Source organism: Haliotis rubra, unplaced genomic scaffold (genome assembly GCF_003918875.1).
Source record: "Haliotis rubra isolate DU_JTF1 unplaced genomic scaffold, ASM391887v1 Scf694, whole genome shotgun sequence".
Taxonomy (NCBI): Eukaryota; Metazoa; Mollusca; class Gastropoda; order Lepetellida; family Haliotidae; genus Haliotis; species Haliotis rubra.
The window spans coordinates 44,225-55,066 of record NW_025767406.1 but is presented as its reverse complement, the minus strand read 5'-3'; the positions used below and the strand labels follow the sequence as shown (position 1 = coordinate 55,066).

Sequence of the window (10,842 nt, the reverse complement as noted above, 5' to 3'; positions counted from 1 at the left end):
CGTATAAAGGTAAAGTCAATATTATCTGTTTGCTATAACCAAGAAACACACTCCTTCCTTCTAATCGGAGGTTAAAAACAAACTCTCCTATTGTGTCTTTTCAGAGCTTTTTTGTGTCCAAATTGAGTCAGCGATGCCGCACCAATAGATTTCAAAACAATGCAAAATCAACAAGACCTGCGCCTAAGGATTCTGAAGATGCACAACCTCAGAAGTTGTTCAAGATGGCTAATAAATCATCAGGTGTGACATCAGAGAAAGATTTTGCATCCCATCTTGATGAAATAAAGAAGGAATGGGAAGGAAAGCAATCAATTACTCATCTGCAAACTCTACTAAAACAGACAAGACAATTCCGCAAAGAGTGGCAAACCACCTTGAAGCATGGGAAGATTGAGCCCATTTTAGAAAAGTTCCCTTGTTTTGAGGAAGGATGCTTTGTAAGTATAAATCATTTGAGCTTATTCAACAGCAAATTTTTGTTTCAAATTTAGTTTCCCTAAAGTACTACCATGGACATCTTCATGTGTCCTTAAACCCTATTTATTATATACGGACATTACAGGTGTACAAAAGTACTTGTACAGTGTTAGCACATTAGTTGATTTATGGTCATTGTTGTTCTAGTGTTAATCTTATATTGAACAAGCAGGCAAGCCCTGTTGCATGTCTTTGTGCCTCTTAATCATTAAATACATTCTAACATACTGTTTCAGTTGGTGTATGAATTCTTTTGCCAACGCAGTGATGATCCAGAGGAAGCGAGGGAAGAAATTGCCAGAAATATGAAATGGATAATGCACACTGTCGTATCTAAAAAAACTGCACCTGAGGCATGTATTAATGGCTCCAGAAAACTCAAGATGTATATTTTTTTTCAATTTCTTGTTACAAGTTGCTTGTCATATGGCTTATATTATTTAATATCATAATTTAATATGTTTCTATTTAGATATGGTGAACTATCAAAATACTTAACTAATTTCACTAACCCTCTGTGATACCTTAATATGTTAATTAATATTGATTTGATATGGTTATTGTTTCAAACTGGGTTAACATGTAATTGGAAATTTTTATTTCAATAATTATTGTTTCAAATTTTCAGGGTACTGATGCTGAAAAAAGCATCCAACTGTTCCGGGATTTGTAGAAGCTTGTTTCCAAGCAAAGGGCAAGGGTTTGAAGTCAAAGACCTGCATTACCATAGTCAATGTAAGATTTTTTTGAAAATGATGTTCTACTGTAAGTATTGTTACACTTGAAAACTGGTTTACTTCATTCCTGAAGTAAGTGCTTATGATCAGCTTTATGACAAATGGAAATGCATTAGACTGCAAGGACAGGTGATACCTTTATGATAAAGATATATTTAAGATATTTTTATTTGCAAATAGCAGTATAGTTAAGAATAGATGTTTCATTTACTTAATGCTGTTGTGAGATCAACTTGTAAACTGACAATATTCAGCCGTAACAAAAAATGTTATTTTATGTTAACAGGATGTGAAGAGTGTGGAAACAGTTCCTCAAAAACATCTGCACAGCCAAGTGGAAGAGGCTCCTCATCTTGTGGTCTTCCTTGACAGCTCAAAACACATCCTATGCCAGTACATTGTGGAAGAGGCTCCTCATCTTGTGGTCTTTCTTGACAGCTCAAAACACATCCTATGCCAGTACATTGTGGGAGAGGCTCTCATCTTGTGGTCTTACTGACAGCTCAAAACACATCCTATGCCAGTACATTGTGGAAGAGGCTCCTCATCTTGTGGTCTTCCTTGACAGCTCAAAACACATCCTATGCCAGTACATTGTGGAAGAGGCTCCTCATCTTGTGGTCTTCCTTGACAGCTCAAAACACATCCTATGCCAGTACATTGTGGAAGAGGCTCCTCATCTTGTGGTCTTCCTTGACAGCTCAAAACACATCCTATGCCAGTACATTGTGGAAGAGGCTCCTCATCTTGTGGTCTTCCTTGACAGCTCAAAACACATCCTATGCCAATTCATTGTAGGAGACAATGTAAAGATTTTTCTTCAAACACAGTCATTGTTTGATGCAGTGATCAGTCTCCTTGGGAGTTACTATGTTTTGATTTGGAGTACCCCCTGCATATTGCCAGGTTCTTGGTCTGCTACAGCACTGGGTTGTATCTGACATATTTACTGGATCAAGGACATCCAATTGGATAAAGTTCAGTGATGAACTGACAAGATCCAAAGATAAACACTGAGATATTAGAATGTTTCCCAATCAAGCTTTGAACTTTCAAAAAATCTTTTGGTAGTAATGCAGCAATGTATACCATTCTTTTATCCAATGGCATGATATTTCTCTAATAATATGTTAAAACAAAAGGTAAAAAAGTCAGTTATACCAGGGAACATCCCAAGGAGACCTTTGTGAAAGGAAACAGACTGATTCTTCCTTTAGTTTTCATTACAATGATGTTGTCTATTTCAAATTTATGCAAACTGCTGATATTCTAAAGAGAAAGATTATTATACAAATTATGAAAGCCAAACTTTTTCAAAGACCATTCATAGTACCTATTGTTCATTCTGTTAAGGCAGACAGAAGTGTTCTTCCTGTTCAAAAGAATTGAATTTCATTTATTGTGCCAAATTGAACTAAACTTCGACCACATCGTCTGTTCTCAATAAACATTATCTTGAACATTAGCCATTGTGACATGATGATCAAATATATAATGATCTTATATATACCCCATAGGGAGTTGTTTTAAGTGTAATCCATTATATTACCCTGCAATCAAAAAAGTAAACTTTCGTTCACTCAAGACAAGATTACAATTGTCTGATTTGAACTCTCGCACACTTCAGGAATTTCTGAATTTCGCTCACCTAAGATTAGGAGATGTCCTCCATAATCCCTCATTGTCTAAGGAATAGCACGCTTCATTGCTTTGCCTACCTTAGACAATACCTGATAATTCAGGGAAGTACTTTGCCTATGACAGAGTACAGATTATCCTATTGTGCCAACACATATATTTGGTACTCATTTGTTTTATTTCTTCACCAAGGTGATTTTGATAACCATCATTAGTGGACCATTAGTTTAGTGATATTATTGTTTGAATGTAGAGGTATGTTGCTTCTATTGTTTACTTTTATACCTGTTTAATGCATAGGATAGTCAAAAAACCTCTAAAATTTATTTTTGACATTTTCTTTTCTTTTCATAAGTGGGGGAAAATACTGTTATTTTGATACTATTCTAAAAATGCAGTTTTGAAGAATTACTAATGATCTGCCTGGGAACATGTGTCCTGATATGACCATGAAGTTTGAACTTTTTTATGCTCTAATGCTCAAATGGAGAAAGAGAATAGTTTAATTTCAAGCTTTATCAGCGTTTAAAACTCAATTTTATTTGGCACTGTCTACCTTGTAATGTATAACGATGGCTTTAAACAAAGCAGTAGTTTCACTAGTCCTTGGGCTACCTGTATTATTTGACAATTTGGACTGCGCTATAGGACTAGTGCCAATTTTGATCCTATATTCTCAAAAAGTGAAAGCACCATAGTATATTTCTGAAGGTGATGCCTACACTGTGCAGCTACTTTAGGTTACAAATAGCAATATTGTTTATATGTGTTGTCAGTGTTGCCCTTATATTGTTCATTGTCTGATAGTTGCAATATGTATTGCAATGTATCAGTTCTTTTCATTAATTAATGTATATATGCATACCATTTTGATACGGTCCCAGCCGTGGAAGGAATGATTATCCTCAAAATACATGCCATTATCCATGTTCTGTTAAAATTCAGTCAAGCGTTCACCATTCTGTTCCTCAAGACTAAAGGATTAACAGTATTACCGGGTTATTTTTGCATGTGCCCTAAATAAATATGCAGTATTGTGAAGGATTCTGTGGACTCCTCGTATCTGCCTATGTGCATTGAATGTAACAGTTTGCTCAATTTTTATGAGGATTTGATTTTTTATCCGATGAATAAATTCAATTGAAATTGTGATTGCTGCTTTAATTTATTTGGTTGATTACTATTAGTTGTATTATATCGAACCCTGAAACTGTACTAAGTCCTTTTTGCTTTCATATTGATTACACCATAATGAATGTGAAGATAAATCTTTTGTCACCATGTCTTTTTTCACTTGGGAAATTATCACATTCAGTGTAATATCAAGGAGATTAATCAAGTTTCAGGGTTTTCAGCAATAGCGGAACTGCATGTCACAATATCTGAAGACAACAGGAATTATTCTAGAGTTAACCATTGATGAAAGTTAATACTTGGATATACATTTCAGCCCACTTGGATGTACATTTCAGCCCAACTTTCTCAAAGAAGTAATGTGTGGATCACATTTCTTTGTTACTTTACAATTGTGTTAAATTATTAACACTTACATCCTTATAAACATGTTAATGTGTGAAAAAGTGTTACCAGCAAGCGTTATCAAATAAACATGTTAATGTGTTAATCTTGTAAACACTTTAACATGTTATTAAATTAACACTAGTGTTAAACAGTATTAACACTTTAACATGTTAATTTACTGTTACCAAGATAGTGTTAATAATAGTGTTAATTCAGTAACACTTGTTTTACAGTGCAGCGCAGACGAGTAAGCAGCCGAGACCAGGAAGTGATTGCAGTTCTACGTCTTTTTGACATCGTCTGGCAAGCCACGCTTTTCGAGCCGTAAGCAATAAGTGCAGGAAGTAAGTAGTGAAGGATTAGTTAAAATTAAGCAAATAGTAACCATATCATTAGAAACCCATAAGCGTATATACTGCAGGTCAAATATCTGTGTTTTATGCGGATTTTCGTTTGTTGATAGATCAGTGTCAGCGACCAGGGAAGAGAACATCCCAAAACCGTTTTGTAAGTCCCACCGAACCCTAACAAGTAGTCGTTGTCTGAGTGGTTAAATCTGTTCGGCCGTCTCACGTTTGATTGGACGGTCATGGGTCGCTCAAAGGTTATCTGACGCGACCTTCTACTAGGTTTTGTTAGACTCAGTATAGCAGTGCAACGAATAATACTGAGCCTAAGTTTACTTAGACAGGGGAACAACCTACCCCTGGGGTATCCAATAACTGTCATGGTGTGTCATGTATCCGCAACTCATGCTCCTTGCATGAAGCCCATGGGTGGTTAACCCGAAACAAAAATGTGTTAGGATAATAATTAAGGGCATTGTTTAAGTTGATACTGAGACAAAATAACTTGAAGTTTACAACAAATCATCAATTGCACACTAAAAAGAACTTAGTCTCTTTTTCAAAATGCTAGCATTGTTGGCAGCATTCACAATATCTTCAGGCCCGTGAAGATCCGGGGTAGAATAGGTCTTCCGCAACCCACGCTTGCCACAAAAGGCGACTATGCTTGTCGTAAGAAGCGACTAACGGGATCGGGTGGTCAGGCTCGCTGACTTGGTTGACACATGTAATCGGTTCCCAATTGCGCAGATCGATGCTCATGCTGTTGATCACTGGATTGTCCGGTCCAGACTCGATTATTTACAGACAGACGCCATATAGCTGGAATATTGCCGAGTGTGGCGTAAAACTAAAGTCACTCACAATATCTCCATATCTCTGTGGCCATGCTGAAATAAAAAGAAATTTATAATTATAACTTAATGTAATCATGGGAGATTATTTAATCATGTAACAAAGTTCATCATGTTTATAAGACAAACCATGAAGAATTGTTTCAGAAGGCATAAAGTAAGTAAACATAAAAAAATATTAGTCTTTTATAAGTCAGAAAATCCAACAGTAATCAACACGCTTAAAAAAGGCTACCCATCTACTGCAAAACGTTTCTTATAAACAAATGATTGTCAGTTAGTAAAGCATGATAAGACAATAATAGGCTACTATGTATATACAAGGCACTGGAGTGTTTGAAGTGTAATGAAGGCTACAATAAAAAATATTTGGATAAAAAAATAATTAGATTGTATTTTCATGAAACTCTTTAAACATACTTCAATTACAAATGACACAAACAGTCCACTGGTGATCCAGAGCCGATCCTTGGGGTGCTGATACCTTGTTTCAGGATAGCCTTGATCCTTCTTCATATCCTCTGCAGTCACTTGGTCTTCTGTTGGCTAGCTACCCACATTAAGATAATATGATTGGAAAGTACTTGTTATGATAGAAATCTATCAGCTTTGATATGTTAGAAGCCCATTCTGGATCCCGGTATATGAGAAGTCCACCGGGTGTCCAAATGAGGTGGTCACAGCATGTCTTCCCAATGATGTACAGTTGGCCTTGGATCTGATAGTAGTATTCATGGCCATTTGGCATGGCAATTCTCCCATCAGTTCTGACTGCAAAGCAATATCATTTCAATAAGTAACATGCCTTTTCAATAACAGTATCTTGAGGGTATTTTTATACTATTTTCCAATTACTTAAAAAAAACTTTGATGGACTTGTTTTGGGCATGAAATTTGACATATTTTACACCAATTGGTAATACACTCAAGAGGTATTTGTAATTTCACAGTACTAAAAAAACTTCTGTTAATACCTAAGCAAAAATTCTTTTGACCAATGGCATCCAACTGTGGCTTGTCTCTGGCAGAAAATGAACATTTAACTTCGATGATGTCTGGTGGTGGTGTTGCAGACTGTGGAATTGGGGTAACCACAATTCCATCTGGTGAAGCGCCGAGAATTCCTGATTCGTGAAGCCATATGCCTACAACAATGCATGTAACATAACAAAAAATGCAGCAACCAAATTGTTTCCCATTACACTTTGTTTTTCATGTTTTAAAAGGCAACAATATCACACCACACATCTCTACAAAGTATATAATGCATTTCTTTCAATTATACTATCAATCCCCATGGAAGCTACCATATAATTATTCAAATTAAAATTACGTATTTAGATTACAATATTACATTAAAAAGTTCGAACATTATTTCATGTGAACACCATAGAATTATGTCCTTTTGTCCCTTGGAGCTCTCTTTATGAATATCGTAAAATTCAACTTGTGATTGAAACCAGTTGTGACAGTTTTCTTGTATATCTACCTACCCGTTTCTTCAACCTTAGCCCCAGGTTTACGATACTGGTCAATAGCGTTCCTTTCATGGTTGATCCCCCATGCAATTGAGTCCTTCTCCAAGTTGTAGGGGGAACTGAGGCGTTTCCAAAATGAAGGTCACTCTGGTGGGTAGCTGAAAAATTAAGATGACTCTTGTACAACTAAAATGTATCAACTTGATAAATGCAATGCTCCTTTCATGTTTATCACTTCACAAATGTATAGTATGACCAGATATTATTGAGAATTTTAGGAATATGTTTAATTGGATTTCTAGTATAAACAACCTTGACCAGCTATCAAGTGCTTGGTTTTATTCAAGAGAGACAACTCCGTTAATCCTTTTTCATTAGTTTGTGAATAGTTTCAGTGATCCTCAGTATGGATGATTTAGAGAAGAGGAAGTTGATTTTAGAGTATTATAACAAGGACATCAGATCAGCTAAAGTGATGTCAGGTAGAACAGGCATCCCTTTGTCCACTGTTTATTGTGTTTTGAAAAATATTGCAAATGGATATGGCATTGAGCACCAGGTAGGCCCAGAAAAATTGACTGTCGGTGACAGGAGGCGGCTTGGTATTCTTGTTTCTAAAAACAAACGAAGGAGTTTAGAAAACTTAAGGCTTGATATGATTGATAGAGGAACTGTGGCTGTCTGTAAGGAGACAATTAGAACTGAGCTGCATGCAATGGGTTGGCAGAAAAGTCGAGGAATTCCATCACCGATCATGAAACCTGAACAAAAGGAGCGAAGGTTGAACTGGTGCTTACAGCATAGAAATTTTAACTGGGACAATGTGATTTTCTCAGATGAAAGTTCTGTGTGGCTGTTTCCTAATACACTGACATTCTGGACCAAACAAACTGAAAAACCTTAGTATCAGCGCCCAAAGTACAGTCCGAAATTTAATGTGTGGGGTGGCATATCTGTGTTAGGGGAAACGCTCCTCTGTGTATTTGAAGGGAATATGAACAGTGAGCGGTACACAGATATTCTCAAGGGACATTTACTTCCATCTGCTCACGTGTTCTATGGAAAGTTTTGGATTTCCAGCAGGACAACGACCCAAAACATCGTTCAAAGCATTCAGGCCTGGTTTCGGACCCAAAATATGACATTATTAGATTGGCCAAGCTATAGTCCTGACCTCAATCCAATAGAAAATGTTTGGGGACTTATGAAGGAAAGTGTCAATAAGAAAAATCTGACAAATATTGCTGAAATGAAAACTTCTTTGATCAGTAGTATGCCCCGCCGCATTGCTGCCCATGGTGACTTGACAAAATACTAACTGTTCACCTGTCTTTGAATCTGGAGTTATGTTCTGCTAATATTCACATTAAATACGTGAATAATGAGTGATAAAAGAAATTAAAAAATGTACAATCTTTAAATTCTCAATAATTTCTGGTTGTACTGTAATGCATGTAATCCCAAATTACCCCCCAAAAGTCATCAATTACTTAATGAATAAATATATAATTTAAATGAATAAATCAATTCACACAATATGTATAAAATCAACAAAGTAACAATACATTACGCACCTGTTTCTTTGGATAGCTCTCAAATTCAATCCAAAGTTTGATGAAGTAATCCTGTGTCTACGTACGACAGACCACATAGGATTGCTTCTGAGGTAGCTGATGCTATGGTCTTCACTTTCTCTGGTGAAAGGAGAAGGGTCTTAGCCAAAATGTCCCCTTACACAATGCTTGGATATATCCCGCACTCATAATAACATCCTCAACAGGACCAACGCATGGAATTTTTTCTTCGGCTCTGGTGAGAGTATCCAATGCAAAGCTGAAAGGGGAAATGAAATTAATAAATGTGGACTTTCAATTAAAACTGGTAGATGTTAGTTGATAACAAAGAAATATTTCCGACTTGTTAAATCATTGTTCATGTTGATTGTTATCATTAAGTATAATAATTGCAATTATGATTACGCAATTACGCAAACACCGAATGGTAGAGCGAGTCTCTGATTGGATAATATAGTTGCACGATAAAAGAGGTGGGAATAATAGAAGACGCTATCCAATCAGACACTCGCTCTACTATTCCGTGCGGGTCTGTAGCCTGAGATTTGTTTACTTCCGGGCATATGTCCTGACTTCGTGCGAGTATGGATGGCAAAATTATTGAAAGCTTTAAATGGGAATAAAATCACCAGGTTTGTGATACACAAGGTACTTTACAGAGGTCACTGAATATAAATTATGCAGTTTATTCAACGGTCAAAGCGATGGAAGCGTTTGTCAGACCGAAACAGAGCCGAGTCGAGCCGGGCCGCCATTTTGTTTCGATTTACTGACACACCTTTCTTATATCTTATACATATAGATCTAGGTCATACTTATAAATATATCAGAGGCGGGCGCCTATGGTTTCTTCAGCCAGCTGCACTTTACATCAGTCTTGTTTGCACGCTTGTATCTACAAAGTTAAAGTGAAAATAACAACTCTAAGAAATAATCTGAATTATTTTGTTGTTTACATGTCATTATGACAGCTAAAATTTGATTGACATATAAATGCTTAAGTTCATAAAAGAATACACCTGAGTGTAATAATGGTTCTGTCACTGTTAGCGTGATATAAGGCTTTCACAAGTAATATAACTAGTATATTTTTCAACAAATATTATTAAAATACTGCACCATTTAAAAGAAATATTCTTGACAAATGAACACACATAACTTCAATCACGCACCCAAACAGGAGAACAGCGGCGACATGGTGGCAATAGAAATTACCCATTGGACAGTCACACCTGAGGTGTGTTCAGAACCGCAAGTGCCAGCGAACGCTAGCGAGCGCTTGATCCTGAACGCCCGTGTCCGCTCGAGCGCCCGCCCGCGAACCATTCTCACAGCTGCCTTGCCAAGCGAACCAAGATGGCGATCATGTTTAATATCATTCGTCACCACTCGCCTCTTTCCGTAACCTCCAAAGAGAAGACATGGAGGATATTTTGTTAATGTTGTCAAATAACATGTATATGTCATCAAGTGGTCTGAAAAAGTTGATATGTTCACGAGTTGCGTAACCATTGACAACATTAACAAAATATTCTATTTATTATATTTTGATCATTGTTTATAAATGATCGCGACATCGATTTCGTAGTTCGCGTTTCGTAGTTCCAGGCAAAAGTGATATTCTACTCAGTGAAAATGACAATACCATTTTTATTTTCACCAATATTTACAGTATTTCACCCTTAAGATTATAATAAAGAAGCTATTCGGCTTGTCCCGGAACAACACGAGTTGGTCACGAATGGCTTATTCGTTGGTTTCACATTAATTTTCGACTCGCTGTGCGCATGCAAAGCAAAAATCAAAGCAAAAATCAAAACAAATATATGGTTTTATGTCGAATTTAACTGATCTCAGTTCATTTATGAATGGAAGGGACCGGAATTAGTTAAATAAATAGCTTAACGTTTGTTAACAAGCTCTTGTATAAACACATCTCACCACCACCCGTCCACTGTCCTTCCTGCACATCCCCTTCTCACAAGTTAAAAAACACATCTCTGATGCAATGCCACCAAAATAGGACATCAATTATTGAAAAGCATAGGCAAATGGATGTATGTACTCAACTATGAACAGTTGTCACGCGTAAATAATATTCATACAGCATTTATTTAGACCAAACCGGAAGTTACCCAGTGTATATTTTTACATGCTCTACGCAAGCGCACAGAGAGTCGAAAATTAATGTGAAACCAACGAATTGTAACCAA

General features: G+C 36.6%; 1 protein-coding gene and 1 long non-coding RNA gene across 2 annotated transcripts; one reads left to right on the top strand and one right to left on the bottom strand.

Annotated features, from left to right (window-relative positions):
* Positions 1–385: 385 nt before the first annotated feature.
* On the top strand, positions 386–1,583 carry LOC124258459. Its single transcript, XR_006893601.1, has 4 exons — positions 386–440; positions 717–865; positions 1,109–1,215; positions 1,504–1,583. It is a non-coding gene; the product is annotated as an uncharacterized LOC124258459 (long non-coding RNA).
* A 4,643-nt stretch (positions 1,584–6,226) lies between these two features.
* LOC124258458 lies at positions 6,227–9,520 on the bottom strand (the record flags this gene model as incomplete). The annotated part of the gene is given in 5 exon segments (XM_046692560.1): positions 6,227–6,348; positions 6,552–6,722; positions 7,071–7,213; positions 8,630–8,888; positions 9,408–9,520. Coding segments are annotated over 4 exon segments (513 nt in total), but the record flags the coding sequence as incomplete, so codon positions are not given.
* Positions 9,521–10,842: the final 1,322 nt, after the last annotated feature.